The 17,575-nt window shown below is 41.4% G+C and overlaps 1 protein-coding gene across 3 annotated transcripts in view; it reads right to left on the reverse strand.

Moving 5' to 3' along the window:
- afap1 (actin filament associated protein 1) overlaps positions 1 to 17,575 on the reverse strand; it is a 70,138-nt gene that overhangs the window by 5,838 nt on the left and 46,725 nt on the right. For 2 of the 3 annotated variants that reach the window (XM_028429218.1, XM_028429220.1), the window contains exons 4-12: positions 9,400 to 9,508; positions 9,094 to 9,305; positions 8,834 to 9,013; positions 5,282 to 5,368; positions 4,418 to 4,493; positions 1,291 to 1,443; positions 910 to 1,121; positions 441 to 586; positions 244 to 358 (exon numbers count right to left, since the gene is read on the reverse strand). In XM_028429218.1, the coding sequence (XP_028285019.1) occupies positions 244 to 358; positions 441 to 586; positions 910 to 1,121; positions 1,291 to 1,443; positions 4,418 to 4,493; positions 5,282 to 5,368; positions 8,834 to 9,013; positions 9,094 to 9,305; positions 9,400 to 9,508 (1,290 nt within the window). The remainder of the gene's footprint in view (positions 1 to 243; positions 359 to 440; positions 587 to 909; positions 1,122 to 1,290; positions 1,444 to 4,417; positions 4,494 to 5,281; positions 5,369 to 8,833; positions 9,014 to 9,093; positions 9,306 to 9,399; positions 9,509 to 17,575) is intronic. The other variant, XM_028429219.1, reaches the window with a different exon arrangement.

A 17,575-nucleotide genomic window follows, 5' to 3' on the forward strand; every position in this document is an offset into this window, starting at 1 on the left:
CACAGCAAGTGTTATTGCAGTATAGAACACTGAAGAGAATCAGATGATTGAACATGAAGAGAGCCATTAAAAACAGCTGTATTATTGTTACCTCTGCCTCTGTGAGAACAATTACAAGAGTACCTCCTAAATTAACTGTAAACATTTGACAACCATATATTTGTTTCATAATATTTTCTGGCAAAGAGAGAAACGGTCAAGGTGGAGTTAGGCCAATAATTTAAATAACATAAGAGTTCTTACCGTCCCATTTATGGGCACATCATCATAGTGCAGTGCCATACCAGTGGGGCAGGCGTAGCCGTTGACTGGATTGTCCAGGTACGGGTTAGGAGAGACAGCACGCTTACTAGTGAAGCTGAAAAGAAAACATTAAGAAATAATAAGAGTGAAACAGGCATCACAGGAAGGATTAACAGCAGTGTGAATGTGTTCCTCACCAAAAGGACTGCTTGGCCAACTGGATAACGTTGGCAGTGGTCTCAACATCAATGTAGTCATAATGTAGGGTGGCTGGGTCGGTGGTGGAGCCAGTCTCAGCCAATAAAACCCCCAACCAGCGGCCCATGTCCTGAGAGGAGGACGCCTGGATGCAAAAGACAGTGTCAATTCATGATGTAATTATTCACTCTTCATTCATTTAAAGGGGGCTTATACTCTGAAAATCATTATGTAATTATGTAGCTCTTGTTGTCTGAAGTGGCCACATCTTCCATGTTACCTTCATCAGAGGCTTAGAACAGCCTCAAACAACATCAAATACACAGACACAAGTCACTGGTGGGTGGAGGAGATGTTATACCACATAAGAAGAAGACCCGGAATAGTAAAAAAAATATGAGAAGCATGTTTTAAAATGTAGATGGAGACACTTGATACTTCTATACAGATTCAAACCTAGAGGCTCACCTCCAGCACTGCCACTTCCTGGCCATTGCGCAGCAGACGGAAGGCAAAGGGGTGTTTGTGGTCGAGGCCGGGATTGACCTCGCAACCTCGGAGGGGCAGTGAGGCGATGTGGCTCTTCAGGTCATCCCGGTCCTTGTGGAGAAGCAGCTGGTTGTCTTTCAGGCGGCACCAGCGCTCACGCCAGCGGTTGTTAGACAGCACGTTCAGGTAGCCTGACCGTCAGATACAGTCAGAGAGGTGAATCATTGAGATTTCCACTGAATGAGAGCACATTGATGACCCACAAATGCATTTACTCAAGAGGCTGGCACTTGCTTGTTTTGAGCTTAATGCATACATAACATTTAAAATAAAAAAAACACTCTAAGCTGTCAATCTTACCACATGTGGGTACATCCTCCTCTGCAGACGAAGTCTGTTCATCTGTGGATGGCTTCTTTTTACCCAGCCCGATGATCTTTGTGATCTTCTTGCTGGCTCCTTTCCCCACAGTCCCAGTCTTCTGCTCTGACTTTGAGTTTTTCTTTCCTTTCCCTGACACAAACACAGATCTGTATTTAATTCATGACTTCCAATAAAGGGGAAATTAGTAAAACACTGTGTAATGTGCTTGTTAAAGGACTCCTGCAGACCTAATGTTGTCTTCCGCTATTATCTAAACACAGGAAATTACCAAAGGAGAGATGTTACATGTTCATTTATGATGATTTAATTATGTTTGGATGCTTTGGCAGTACTGTGAGAGAAGAGAAAGCGCAACCCTAGACTCTACTATAAACAATCAAGGGTTCAGAGTCAGTTACCCTGGGTTTAATCAGACTCTTGTGGGTTCAAAAGCTCTTTGTTGGTGAATTACACTCATTTTAAAATCCCAGCATCCCCACTGGTCTGAGTGAGCCCATGTGAGCTGGCCTTGTTTGTATCTAAACAGACAATGACAGGGCTTATTTTACAGAATGCAAGGCTAATGTCAAGGAAGCCAGGTCTTAAGAGTTTCTCCATCTGCGTTTTTTAAGTGAGAAGATCCAGGTGACGAGCTAAAAGAAAGATGAAAGAAAGCTGTCTGTGTAAAGCATTCTCTTCTGCTAGATATCAGGCAGTGAACAGAAACTGGGGGAGGAAAATATAAAGCATTCCCCTTCGCTTATGTCATACCGAGTGTCTGGACAGATTGTACACACTTATGTGCATACAGAAATATACACACAGTGTGTGCCTTAGCTGCTGAAACCTAATGAACAGTAGTCCAAACTGATATGGTAATGACAGATATTCTTTGCGCTCAATTCATTTTTGGCTCCTGTTTCAGCATTTTTTCCACATTGCGTTTTCCTCCCTGATACAATGTGACAACTACCATGGCGACTGCCTTAATTAAATAGCAAGCCGTCTGCACTCAATTTAAGTTGCAGGGTTTTTCTCAATATAACAAAAGTATACAAACACTCACACGCACAAATACACACACAATGCAGGCCTGAGGTGGAAAGCAGACAAACAGATGTGAAAGTGATTCAAACCTTTTTTTTTAATATATATTATTTTTCCCTTCAGGAGAAGAAGAGCAGGAAAACTCTGATCAGGTAAATTTGATTCCAGTAAATCAGCTCTTTTTGTTACCAGCCACGGAAAGAATGTGGCTGATTAAGCTGAAAAGAGGGTGTTAGGACTGAGTGAGGGAAGGAGAAGTGGGTGCAGACCAAGAACTCTGAGGATTTTATTAATTTTTTTCAGTTGATAATCTTTCTGTTAGGATGATAACAACAGACACAGATTTCTAAATTAGAAAAACCTTAAGTGACATTAGAAAAACCTGTACGTCACTGTGAGGAGAGCTGCACAAGTGACTGAAGTGGTTTGATGTTGTGGTATTATTGCTGCTGTGGCAGTACAGTAGGTGGGATGTAATGTTGCCTCACGTCTAGGCAAACATCAGCTCCTCTGTGAAGATGCAAAATGGGAGAAAGGTTTAATTCGAAAATTGCCAGGAGTCTGCTTTTTACAGATTCAGTCTGAAGCACACAGATCTCAGGGATCCAATATGATCCAATAGAAGTGGATGGAGAAGTAATCAACTATTTTATATGACTGAATTAAGCTTGTCTGGGCGATCACTGCTGATGCTCTATTTGCCACAGTTTCACAGAAATGACACGCAAACATGACTTACACAACCTAATCTATGAATCACACTGTGAGCTGACTCTATGAAAACACAACTGGATCTCAGATTTGAGATGAACTGCTGCTGGGAAATCTGTGTGAGACATAATGCTGGAAAAATGAACCGATCTTTAAAAAAGTGTTAAATATTAGTTGACAAGCAAAATGAAGGCCGACTCCCAGTGGAATGAATTCTGCCTGCTGAGCAAACAAACAGTAAATAATTAGGGACTCTTTTGACCGTATCTCTTTGTTTTGGCGGGTAGTTCAGCAAGGGAAGACCATCCCTGTGTAGAAACCAAGTTAAATAAATCCAAATGATCATTTTTCAGGTATCATGCATTATTATTAAAGGCTGACCTTGGCAGGGGTTGCAGATTCCTCTCTGAATTATGAGACAGATTGTGCATAAAGTTCGACTGTGATGTGAAATTTAGAATTCAGTCCAAGTTGTGCGAAATTCATGCCGGTTCCAAAAAACATACTGATAATATTCTATCCTCCATTTAACTTTATTATTGTTGTACAGAGCTGCTTAGGGCCTACAGTTTGTGTGAATGCAGCATCTTCTGCTGAGGATTTTAAACTTTATTTTACGAAAAAAAACTACCGTACTAACCATTTGCAGATGTTGAAGTATCACACATCCTAAATGATGTGGCACTTCTAACTTTGGAGCTTTCAACTGTAACACGGTGACATGGCTTTCCTCAGGCCATAGAGTTTGTTTGTTGTCATGGAGATGAATCTACTGATGTGTGGGCTCAGGAGCTCAAGATTTGGAAATTTGGTGATAAAGACTTAACAGCTGAAAGGTCTGGAAAAAGTGAGTAAGGTCATCTCCAGTTGGAATTTTTCAGCTGTGGCCCACAAAGAGCACGCACACTATGCATTAGGCACAGTGTAGCATGGATAAAATGCTGGTTAAAGCACTGTTTTTAATCAGTCTATCTAAGGTAATGTTTACAACGTGCATGGTTTACTTGTAACACCACATGTGGTCAGCCTCTCTATGATCCCTCAAATCTTCTTGTATGGTCCCTAAGGCAGACTGCTATAAAACACTGGGAGAATGATGCATTACAGTGTGGTCAGAATACTGACATCTTTCAGTTTCTTTTATGTCATGCTGGTGGTTATTGTTACTCATGTTAATCACCCAGCTCTTGGGTTGTTTTTAAATGAACCAGGAACAGAGGGATTTTCCCTGGAAAGTCCTTCCAGTCATTTTGTTTTTACCACAAAAACTCATGAATTTGATGTAAAAGAATCACTTCTGTTAGCAACAAGTTTTGATATTCATGAGAACTTTAAACAATATTTGACAGTTGATGCTGTGACCCACCTTGGTCCTTGTAGTCGCTGTGTCCGTTCTCGTGTGGTGCCTCACCGTCCGAGCTTGGTCTGTCATAGGACGCCTTCTAGTAGCAGGAAGACCAAACAGAAGGAGAAAAGGCGAACACATGAGGGTACAAAGTGAACAAAGCTGAAGACAGACAGGTCGATAAACACATTGATGCACAAACACAGCTGGCTAATTACAATATACATTGTAAGAACCCTTGGAAACATCTGCAACATGTTATGGATGAATAATAAGGCTAGGCTTACGCTTGCTATGCCAAGCTGGGAGAGCTTTATCATTAAAGGGTTCTCTGATGTAGCTCATTTTCCACATGCTCAGATCCAGGCTTGCATATGCCTAGATCTATGCATGTGCTGGCTATAGCATGTTTCCAGCAATTTTAGTCACTTTTGCCAATAAAAACCAACAACACACTGCTCCACACACTTCCCCTTTCTGTGCAATGTACAAATATTGTTTATTATTGTATTTGTAAATATTTGTCTACTGCATTATAATCAACTAAGGATTATAAACTTCTGTTAACTCATTATTGACATATGAGAAAGAAGAAAATATGCGTACTGTCACCCTTTCTCATACTGATTAGTGTTCAAATTAGCAAATATTTACTCAGTGCCTTCAGTTTTGTAAGAGGTGGCTAAACTAATGTTAATAAACCAGACACATGATACAAAAGGTTAATACATTTTGTTACAATTCTATTCTTAAAATTATGCAAATCTATATGACCTATTTTCCATTTTTGAATTTCTTGTTTGTAGACCTTAATTCAAAATTGATCAGGTCCAGCATTAGTTGACAACATTGTGCACCGATGTCTTTTATCAGTCGTTTGTTTACCTTTTCCAATTCTGGTTTGTGGACTGGTGATCCAGATCCAGCTCCATCCAAGTCTGAACTCCCATTAACACACACTTCTCTCATCACCTGGAAAACATAAGCAAATACAACATTAGCGAATTTGGCAGCCATTAATGTTAAACAAGTGTGAAGTCTGCACTCATACACATGATCAACGCAGAGGGAGTTCAATGTGTACCCTGCCATGTCTAATCTAAGGGTCGGTGGAATGTGATCATAACATATGGGTGGATCCCTAAATACTAAAATATTTTCTCGCACAATTGCCACATAATTAAGCAGCTCAGTCTAGAAAGCATGCCTGGGGTAATGTGGGCCACGTGTACAGTGAACTCCCTTCTCTCATATCCCATCATGCTTCTGAACAGCAGCCAAGGCAATGCAGCCCATGCAGTGGAGTGACTACGGGAGGGAGCATGCATGTGGTGTGTGGTGGTAGTAGAGGGGTGGGAGTAGGTCGGTCTGCCACACACATTAGGCACCACAGAGTTTTACTACATCCATGAAATCCCTACACAATAAGGTCCAGTAAGGGTGAATGAGATCTGCAGGGCTCTGGATGGGGCGCCAGCCTGCATTACTGTGACCTTGTTGGATTTCAGTCCTGGCAACCCACCGTCAGATCTGGCATAGGTAGACTTGTGATGGTGACAGGGATGTGTGTAGATGAGCGGTGGGTACTGGGAAATGAGATTTCAGATGAACCGCTATGTGTGCAAGTCAGTTAATGCACCCTGTGGCACACACACACACACACAGACTTCCCCCTCATCTTCTCCACAAGCATTCTGAACCATCTCTGGCCGCGCAGAGCTCCTCAGCTCATTGGTTTTGGCTTGGAGGCAGCATAATTGGGTTTCGTGGGAGAAATGACAGGCTGTGGCTCCATGGGTCTGGCTCAGAGAGCGGCTGCAGAGCAGGACAGATAGCAACAGTCACATTAGAGAGTGCTGTGTTGCCAGGCTGGGGTAGTATGCAAGTCTGATGGTGTACTGTAAATCAAACTGGAGGAGGTGGTGAGAGTGTGGGTGGTAGTTCTGGGTGCTGAAACACCACTTCCAATAAAAAGGAACATACTGCTAATTGGAAAGTTGCTGCTGTGTGATTTAAGACACTTAAGTGCTTTACTGGACAGCACATTTCACAATTTGCCTATGCCATGAAATCAGCCTTTTTTAAAGTAATGCTTTAACTCAGTTTAGACAGATTGTTTATCTGGTAAAAGTAATCAAAAAAGTATAATCAACTAACTTTTGTTGGATTTCTAATAATTAGTAATTGGCACCCCACAGATGGATGCCTCCACCAACTTACATTCATATCTTAAATGAAGACTAAATAATGTGTAATGTTTGTTTGTATTTGTGTGTATTTATAATGAAGAAGGCGACAGAACCAAGTGCCACACAGCCAGCTGGTGAGCAGAGCAGTGTATAGTGAGTGTTTTATTACAATATATATAATATATATGTATTATAATATGCCCTTGTGCTACACGACAGTGACATGGGACAGCCATGCAATGCCAGATATTTTGCAGGAGTTTGCAGCAGACAACAAAGAAGCACTGAGGGTTGGACTGAAGGTAAACGAATGCAAATCTGGGTGGTGAATAACAGTGCACATTAAACTTACGTTCCCCATAACTTTTGCAGAAAAAAAGGCAAAAAGAGAAGTTAGAAGAGACAAAGAAAATCAGGTCAAACTGCAGAGAGGCAGAAGGAAGAAGAAAATGGGAAAAGTAATCCATACAATTTAAAAAAAAAAGCACTGGATGGAGACTGAAGTAAGGACACAATATGGACATGTGTGTTCCATAAACACATCGTTAGCAGACAGTGTCTGGGAGAATCATTATTGTAACTAGCTTGCTTTGGAAACCCTCAGGTACTCTCCCAGCTTCCCTTCTTTCCCCTGCTCTCTCTCTCTCTTTCCTTCCTACTCTTGCCTTATTCCTTTCTCTCAATCTTGTCTCCCTCTTCCTATTCTCACCCTGAAATCTTTCCATCATCCAATTCAAAAATGATTTGTTTTTATGACTCTAAGCTTCAAAGATGAACAAAATATGTTGCAGAAAAAGAGGTCAAAAGACAAAAGAAAAGCTGAGAGGAATAATGAATAGATATCACAATATCCAAACACACACTGATCTTTCTGGCTGCTCGCCACTCCAACACACCCTGAAGGCTCAAGGGAACATAAAGCAGGCCAAGGAACGTAACCCTATATCACTCTGCTGCTAATGACATGAATTCAGAACATGCACTTTAAATCCAGAACGATTTAGTAAAGAAGGGTGTGAGTGCTGAAAGATGGCCAACTAGATGTGCTGACTGCTGATTGCAGCGGCATGACGAAGTGCATGTACGTCCATTAAACAAACAAAGACTGCAGAATGATTGCAAGAGTGAAAAACTGTCTGCTCTGGTGTTATCAGTTCAACATGTTTCCAATATGCAGCCACCTGACTAAATATGCAGCCAGACCTGCTTTCTCCGAGTAACAATTAGCACAGTCGTTACCATAGTCTGGGTGGTGCAGACATTTGTATATTTTCATGGGTCTGCCTGCAGATACCTGCACCAGCCAATCAATAAACAGCGTCTAATTACCATGTGGAAAGAGTAATTGAATCAAGAAGAAAATCACAAACAGTTTTGATCTTCGTTTCCTGGCTGCCATAAACAAGACAAAGATGAAACTTCAGGAAAAAGCCACTCAATGGTTTGTGGGGCAAAATGGCACCAAAAACCCAGACCAGGAAGAATGAAATAAAACTCCAGCAAAGGAGGTTAGAGGTTGTTAATGATTATAAAGATCACACAAACAGATGGAGAGGAATCTTTAAATAGCACACAATAAAGGACAAACAAGGAATTTCAGGAGATTCTCAGGAGACGCAAGGAGCGCATAGGTTAGGAGGAAGAAGGGGGGCTGAGGGCTTTCTATTAAAAGCAAAGACCAGATGAGGCCTCCTGTGGTGGAAACAGAACGAGCCCAGAGGTGCACTAACAACAAATGGATACAGAGGTTGAAAGCAGAAATCACCAGAGCTCTATTTGATGTCAGTGGGGTTGAGTTTGTTTTGCAGAGCTAGTTGAGCTGCCAGAGGGAAAGATCAGAGAGTGAAAGAGAAGACGAGAGAAGGGGGAGGCTGCGAAAAGATGTGTGATGGAGAGGATCAGAGGAGGACTACAAACCAAACATCTTCACATCAGAGAGAAGCCAACAGAACCACCTGTTCATAACAAACCAGTCATACAATATCCAGAATTATAATACAGAGAGCTACATCCTTTATTATTCTAACAGCAAAGGTGCACTGAACAGAATCTTTAACTCAAACAGCATTCTGTCATGAGTAGTTTAGTACCTTTCACTGCTGAACAATCAAGAGTATTAGTAATATATGCTTCAAGGAAGGCGGGGAACACATTCAGGTACCAATCCATGTGTGTTACATTATGAGCAGCAGTATGACTCATTAAGGAGCAGAAAACAGTTAAAACAAAGGGGAATTAACTGTGTTACCTTGAGCCACTCTTCAGCCTGTTCTTTGCTCTGCACAGCCAGCACCAGGGCATCTGCCCCCTGGTGGACGATCTTTAGTTCGTGCTTCTTCTTCTTGCCATCTTTAGGGATGTGAGTGATGCTGCACCCAGACAGGGTCAGCTCCATCTGTGGGGTGTGGTCTTTGGAGGATTTGTAGCACTAGAAGGAAAAATAAATGGGTTCATCTTAAACCTGAGAATATGATTTTCAAACATTCACATTGTGCCCCAGTCTCTGACCAGCAGTTTGTTGTCTTTGATAACACAGAGAAGTTTTGTCCACTGGCCAAAGCGTTTCTTGCGCAGGAGGAATGCACAAATCCGGGCATCCTTTACAAGATCCATGGATGCTTCCTCAGACGGCCACTGGTGACGCATCTTCTGACCCTTCCCATCTTCCTCTTCCTCATCATACGACTCATAAGAGCTGCTCATGGCATCTGAGTCATAGTCTGAGAGGGTATGAAAATACATCATTTTTTTTTCTGTTCAATCATGTAAGAATGAGTTAGATTCTTATTAGTTATGTGAACCACCATCACTCACTGGAGGTGATGTACTCAGGAGCCTTTCCAGGACCTAACGGAACTGCTTCCTCGTAGTAACCTTCTGGAAGAGAGGAGCTGGGCAGAGGAGGAGGGCCGCTATTTGGAGGCTACAGAGATAAAACAAGTTTCAAGTGATCACTGAGAAGTCCTTTAAACAATGAATGTATACTCCTTTATTGTAAGAACAAACAAAGAAATCATCATTTAGACGGTTTGCAGTGTAATCAGACAGTTATTGCTTTTCATATTTATGTGTATGATGTGTAAAGTTTGTGAGAATTTTTACATTTTTGTGGGTTTCCTATCATAGAAGTATGATTCATGTTGTTGGATGCAAGTATAAAATCTTTAATTCCACCTCACCTACCCACCATGAATATGCATTCACACTACATAGCAAGCAAAACAACTAAATGGGATCTAAGGATGGATTTCAGAACTGATTAGGTTTTCTGTGTGGTGACACAGATTTATCTACACATCTGCCTTTAATCAGTGTTAGGACTGTTAGACGGGAAGTAATTAGCAGCAGCGTGTGGCTTCTGTGTTGTGGAAGAGGAGCTGTTTTGTTGGTCAGAGGGAGGACGATATAAAAGAAGTCATTGCAGCACTCAAAATTAGCCTTTGACATCTCAGTGCAAAAACAGAGGCAACCAGTGCACAGGACATTTCACTGAGGTGCAAAATATTAGAAAGGAGAAAGAATGCTTGTGAGCAAGCTAAGACAATAATTATTAGGTAGTGTGTGACCAAGAAAACAAGTGAGAGGCCAAGAGAAGTGTTGGTTTAAGAAACCCAACCTGAAGTTTAGTTCAGGCTATTTAATAGTGACTGTAACTAGAGAAGTTTCAGAAAAGAGGGGATGTTCTTGAACCATGATTAATTGGGAAAGGGTTTAAAATATTTTCATGGTATTATAATGACGGGGAAGGCTAAAAGAGGGTGGTGTGTTTGGCACAACACAGTCCTAGAAATCCAGTCACCAGAGCAGAGGATCAGCTGCACAGCCTGACGTGATCCATCTTGGCTGTCTTCACCTTTTAGAAAAAACTGAATGGTGGATATAAACATCAAATCTGGTACTGTGGCAGCACATAGAAACACATGTCTCGCTGTTTTTGTGTATGTGCATTCTGCTCATTAGTTCCCACTGCACACCAAGGCTTAATCCCATTTCACTTCTTATGCATGTTCACATGTAAGAGGTGTTTGTTCTGGAGCCACATTCTAATAAATAGACTACAAGCCAGTACCAGACAACCTCAAAGTGAAATGTTGTCAAGCTGTAAAGGCCTTATAAGGCCACACTCTGAGCCTCCTATGAAAGCCCTTTTCACAAAGACCATACCCTGTGATGGCTGCAGACTTTTTCCTCTTGTGGAAAACCCCTTTGATTTCTCTTCTTATTTTATTTACTGGTGGCTGTGTCGATTTTCCGGTTATAAAGAAGGGAAACACCATAACTGTTATGAAAGTCTGCGTGCTACGGGCCATTTGCTGCAGCCGACCCAATCAGGCGTCAGCGCAGCACTGATGTCAGCATCCATTGCTGTAGCAACGTGGAACATTCAGAAAAGGGGTTGGCAGGCTTCTTCAAAGTGTAGAAAGTATGTGTCAGAGCAACATGACAGTGGACCGTCCGACAGTGGAGTCTTTCTGCCATAATTATTGCATTTCTGTAATGAAAGAGAACTATTGACTTTGGTTTGAACAGGCCTATTGGGGATACACAATGCCAAGAAAACGCTGTCTATCAGAGGAGATTACACTTGTCATTTCTTCGTAGAGACCTGTAATTTTCTTACTGGTATAAACTTTAGGCCCAGAAAAGCTTCACAGAGCTATGGTATTTTTCTTAATTCTTTAGTTATTCATTGGATAAATGACGGGTGGAGTATGCATGACAAATTATTATTGGTCGTTTTTAATTTGATCCTAAATGATAATTAAATGATGTTGTACTTAAGATGCATATGACTAGATCATTTTGTGATTTTTCTTCAACACAGCTAGGTCATCACACCCCACTGAAAGACTGTTGTGATGTCTTTGAATTTAGCCCAGTGAACTTTAAAGGATGCTTTATGTTCCAAGGCACTCTTGTCAGTGTGTTGAATGGAACTCTGCTGTACCATTAACACACATCGCAGAAGAAATTATCTCCAGAAACCCCACTTGTGCTATTGCTTGTCTTAAGTCAAACATGAAGCTGTAGCTCATTTGTTAACACTCCAGCCAAGCCAACCATGTGCTGCGGAATAATATGTTGGAATCATGCCTTTAAAGAAGATAGATCTTGGAGGTGAAAGATAAACACAGATAAAGACCAGGCCTACAATGCCATCTGCCCAACAATCTGTTAAAAATGTTTCAAGCTCCTTGACCTGACTCATTAACTTTCTCCAGCCAGTTGTCATAGTCCTGCATCTGTCTTGTTTCACTTTTTTTTGCGTAAAAAGATTCATCTTAACAATTTCACTGCACAGTGCAAAGCGAAAGTTTCTTCTTCACTCTCAAATAAAACAACCTCCCTAGCTAATTCCTCTCCACTTCTTCTTGCCTCTCTTTTTTCATCTATAAGTCGAGTGGCCAGCCAGGCCCTGAGCAGAAACCTTATCGCACCTCCTTTGAGGGAAACAGCGGTTTGGTGAACTCATTTTTTGGCAGGGTTATGCTGCCCTGCTAAACTCCAGCGCCGCTAGCCATCTCCTCCCTACCCCCCACCCCAAAATCCCCTGGAGAGGAAGACAGAAAGAAAGAAAGGCAGAGAAGCGAAAAGAATGAAAGCACTCAGCCTGGACAGTCAAACAATAAGGCACCATCTCAAGCCTGAGGAGTGGATGTGAACCTGGACTTGTTTGTGTTGGTGGAGAAAGATTGTTGATATGAAGGCTGTGGCTCTAAATCTCACATCACAATGACTTCCTTTTGAAAACTTCTAGGCAAAAGTAAAACCATTAATAATCGTGCAGAAGCCAGTTGTTTGGGTAAGCATTTTTCCCGGAGTGCAGAAGAATACATTACATTACACTCCAGAGAATGTGACCCCATTGCTCTGCTATGTAGTGACTCAAAGCTTAGAGACACAGGGGTGAAAAGTGTGTTTGCACACACTGTGTACAGACACATACATATTTATGAACAGACATGAACACACAGTCTAAACTTTCCTTTGTTTCCAAGCCCCAAAACAACAGCCTGGCCATATTACACAAGTGATCAGCGTATCAATTACAGTTCATTGTGGTCACAACACATACCGCCCCTCTGCTGACCATAAACACATACTGCATCATCAGCAACACACAAAGAATAATACAAAAGACAAAAGACAGAGACGGGTCCTCCAAAGATTTCCACATTTTTTCAGGCATGATCAGATTTGGCAGCAATAAAGCAGTCATATATCAACGAGATATCATCACCCAAGCTGATGCTGCAAATGTGTCACAGTTGTGATGTTGTGTGTCCTCTTAGCAAAAGGCAAACACAATATTGCTTCTGCTTTAGCTGTGTTTTTGGCCTCCTCCAGCTTTTTCTAATTGAACTCAAGGTAGCTCATGTTTGACCAGGATTAGAATTTAAACATTAAATGCATTGGCCAAAAATATGCTAACAACTAACCAATTAAGCAGAATTTACCCTGATTTTGTGAGTGCACATCTGTGGGATTTTTTTTTATTTCATTTACCTACTTCCTATTTTGTTCAAAGTGAAAGTAAATCTTTAACACATAAATACTGCCAATAGTAACTAATAAGATCATGTTTATACTGTATATATACTGTACTGTATACTGGCTTAACATAATTATATTAGAAGTGTAAAAGGGAGTTTTCATCCGTCATGGTCTAAATACTGTTCCTCCCTGACAAGAATACATTTCTAGAGGAAACACTGCTACCATAAGTAGATCAGCATGTACAGGTCATGTCCATGGATGCAGATGAGAAATGCCAGAATTCCACAGTCATAATGTGTAATTAGTTAGTGGTAAAGGAGTCCTGACCTTGGTTTGGATACTTTGAGTGGGAGGTTTGTCTGCTGTGCCGGGGTTGGCCTGAAACTCACGTCTAAACATTTATGCCAAGTATCCATTTTTGCCCTGAGTAGGAGGACTGGACCTGAATAAATGTTTCGGCCATGGTGCCAGTGGGACGCTGGAATGAATAAACTAAGTGGATGCAGGAAAGCCACTCCCTTAGGAAAGGACTTGGAAAGGAAAAACTGCATTTCCCATGATTCTTTAAAAAGTTAGCATGTGGAAATGGTTCCAGCTGATGCAGAACAGATTTTTTTTACTTTTTATTTGAAAAAAAAAAAGAAAAAAAAAGCTCTTTAACAATTAGCTCTATTTAACAATCTATCTCTATCCTCCTGAGGAATAAAAGTCAGGGTTTCCTCGGGTATTTCCATTGATTGCAAAAATTATGCACAAAATCAATATCACTCTTTCCAGTAGAGAGCACTTCCATATTGCAAGCTTTATTTATCCAGAGTAAAGTTCTGCTGAAACCTACACTCTTTCCAGTACCACCCTGCCTTATACTTATACAAATTCACATCTGGGTGCACAGTGCAACCACAGCCATCTAGTGCTGGCCTCTGGTTGCCGCTGTTCTTGTACAACTAGAGGTTAAGTGCATTACCCAAGGTCACCTGGATGGTAGCTATTTGAGGTAAGAGGAAAGGGTAAGCCCTCCATTTTCTGTAACCAGATTTGTGCAGCTGTTCCTCTCATTTCCATGTTATTGTGATCCATATTTATTTAAGAGCATGTGTTTTCAGTCTCTTCTCTTGACAGACTGACCAAATGTTTCAGATCAGATCAGCTGTTCTCAGTATCTACAGACCTCAAAACATTTGAAAGCTTTTCAAACTGTATAATCCTTGTTGAATCCTTTGTTGCTTTGAAACCTGCAATAAAACACCACAGCACAGAAAGGGCAGATGGGATGAAATATGAACAGATATCCATGCACACGTACACACACACACACCCCTTCCCCCATGCATACTTTGAAGCTCATATATGAGGTCATGTTAAGGCAATGAGTTATAAATTGATGCCAGACCGCAGGAGAAGATGAAAGCACCAAGACCTAATGCTGTAGAGCTAGTTACCCATCAGCCCTCAGGTTGACCTGAGGTTGTCCTGCTGTTGTCCCTGAATAACCTTGAGAACACAGGCTTGTAAAAGTAATGGTTGACATTTACAGCTTGTACTTGGTTTCCAATGACAGCCAAGAGTGTTAAATTTGTCTGTTTGTATGTAAAATTATCCTGCATAGCTCAGCTTCTCACATACTAAAGACTTCCTGTTATGCATGGCACTTTGTTTATAAATCCAGGTTATCAGTGGGAATATTGTGATAACAAACCGCAGCATACATTACAGTGGTTACATCAGTGGCAGGCGGCCAACACTTCTTACTGAAAGCCTCATTGTGTTAAAAAGGAACTCAACCTGGATGTCAGCTGATAAGCCAACACAATGAAGAAGCATACATTTAAACACATTAGAAAGCACTAGCATGTAAAGGAATGAAAAAAGAAACTAAATATCTTAAAAGAAATCTCCTCTCTGCACGACTTCAGGCCTCATCCAAGCTTAAGACCTGCCAAACTCTGCAACACATCTAGGTGTTCCACCTCTGTTTATACATAACCCGCCCATGCTAGTGTTACCTCTGATAAAACAAAACTCAATTCTTTACTTCCTCACATGTTAAGTGTACATTTTGTGGGACAGGTGCATTCACCAGAGTGCCATTACTGGCGGATGTGCCAGCTTGCCAGCTAGGCTGAAAAAATAACTGGAGAGTGAGATTGGGCTGGGTGTTTCCTGTGTTTCTCTCACCTTACAATGAGGTGTAAATGTGGGTCAGCAGGAGCCAGTGAAAGCCGGTAGGAGCTGGTGGTCACTGGAAAAGAAGGGTGGGGTGGAACGGCTTTCCCATGCAATAGTGTAAACCAATAGTTGTGAGAATTGTAAGATATGGGACATTTTACGGTTGAGAAATACATCGGTCAGACCTATTTGATGGCCCAAAAACTGTAATTGCACCATTTATTAAATCATCGTTTGGGATGCCGCCTAAAGAAGCTGTTTGGAGAACAGCTTGACAAGAACACTTGGCAGGCAACTGGATGAAAACTCTGTCAGTCATCCTCTGTAACTAACAATTCCATCAACAAATTATCAAAGTCCACTGGAGTTTTTTTCCTCTAAGGGAAAAGTCACTTCTTGTCACTAGGCACCATAGGTATATCACATAACATGTGAAACACACTTTCCTGATTGGTCCAGACCACCCATCATTAGCCTAAGAGTACGACTTTAGGTCTGAATTTATGCTGGTTAAAGACCTCACAAATTAGAAATTAGTTTGGTGCTTCAATGGCCACTGTAATTTAATGTAAAGCACACTTCTGTGGTTCGGTTTAGAAAGGTTAATTCAAAGAGTTTGGCCATATTAGGAGTATACAAGAGTCCGTGTGGTGCAAAATCAGCTGAGAAGGTAAATATGAATCTAAACTGGTATAATTGGAACACATGCATGGTGTCCACGGGTGCTTTGTAGAGTCAAGGAATCACTGCTCCATTTTAGTTTCCGTTCATTTTTACACCAGAACCATATTTAAATTCTTTACGTAGAGCTATGAAACTAAAGGGTAGGTGCAGTGTTTTAAAAATAGATATAACTTCAAATTAACCATGTGTGTTGTCTACCAAGCAGAGAATGCATTTGTTACAACAATAAACTGTATTAGCTCTCTACCAGACTGCAGAAATAGCTTCAATTTTCCCTCAGAGCTTTATTAAGTCTCTTCGATCACATCATGTGTCAAGAAAAAAACTTGGCACTGTAAAAAGCTTTCAAATGCACTAGAGTGGAGGGGAAAAAGAGTTGTGAATAGGTTTTCCATTCGTGCTCCAGTTTCTCAGCGGGAACTTTTTCCAAAGAGCGTTAGAGTAAGTAGGCTGAAACAGTCCTGGCCCCCAGGATTAACCATGCTGTGGGCATGTGTCACTGCTCCTTGCAGTTAGGACTTAATCAATCTCCAATTAGCCTCTTGTTTGGTTACCCCAGTGACAAAATGCAACGCCTCATCAGTATGATCTGTTTAACGGTCTCATTTCCTGTCTCTAGACACTGACACAATAGTGCTGATGTCATCGAATGCTTTGCTGTGGTTGACCAAGCCACAGAGTAGGGGAACCCCACTGAGGAATTAAGTCAAATATGAAAACAGATTCATCAGCACCGAATGGAGACCAAAACACACCAAACTCATTTCTAACAACGTACCAAAGGAACTCAGCTGAAATCGTGTGATTGTTAGCCAACACTTGCTGTGCACACTCTGTAGTTTGACACAACACAGTGACACATTTACTTGCTGCAGTGTGTTTCCCCCTTCAGGCTAGAAAACATTTGGTTTGGCAAAACACTGCAGTCCTATACTCCAAACACAATGCTGCTACTAAGGCCACCAACATGGCAACATCTCGCAATCGGGTAAGGAGTGAGGATGGTGGGTCCAAACAACAACTATCATTCCCAAAAAAAAACAGTGTAAGTCGACATTGTGTGTACATTAAGGGCTAGTGTGAATAAAAAGTTGAGCACATTTATCTACAGAAGTGCTTGGAGGGGGAGGAAATGAATTCCAAATGAAATGCAGACACAGCTCAGTTAACACATACAGTATGACACAAGCAAACGTCTGTAACGTCTGTGCTCTAAGTACAAAACAAAAAACATAAGGCTTGTTGTGAATTTGTAGGGTGTGTACCTGATGCATCACAGCTTAGATTGTTAGTCGACTGAGGGAGGGTCTGTTTTGCGGAAGATGAGGGAAGAAGAGAGGTAGAGGAGAAGGTGAAGGGGGAGGGTGGCACTGCTCTCCAACATCAACACAGATGGAAATCATTTGTGTTTCAACAAGCAAAGAGGACTGGTCCACATTCTGGAGCCTCGCACGGCCCATAGGATGCAAACTGATGATGTGACAGGAATATTGGCTGTGCTAGTGCTAAAACAAGTAGCCAACTAACCATCTTTGTAAGGATTTTTCTATTTTTGTTCTTAGAGAATGACTGAATTTTGGGGTTTAGAGAGTATTTTTTGCAGTGTAATGGCAGACCGGATGGGACTACAGCACAAACA

This window comes from Parambassis ranga, chromosome 18, assembly GCF_900634625.1.
Source record: "Parambassis ranga chromosome 18, fParRan2.1, whole genome shotgun sequence".
Classification (NCBI taxonomy): Eukaryota; Metazoa; Chordata; class Actinopteri; family Ambassidae; genus Parambassis; species Parambassis ranga.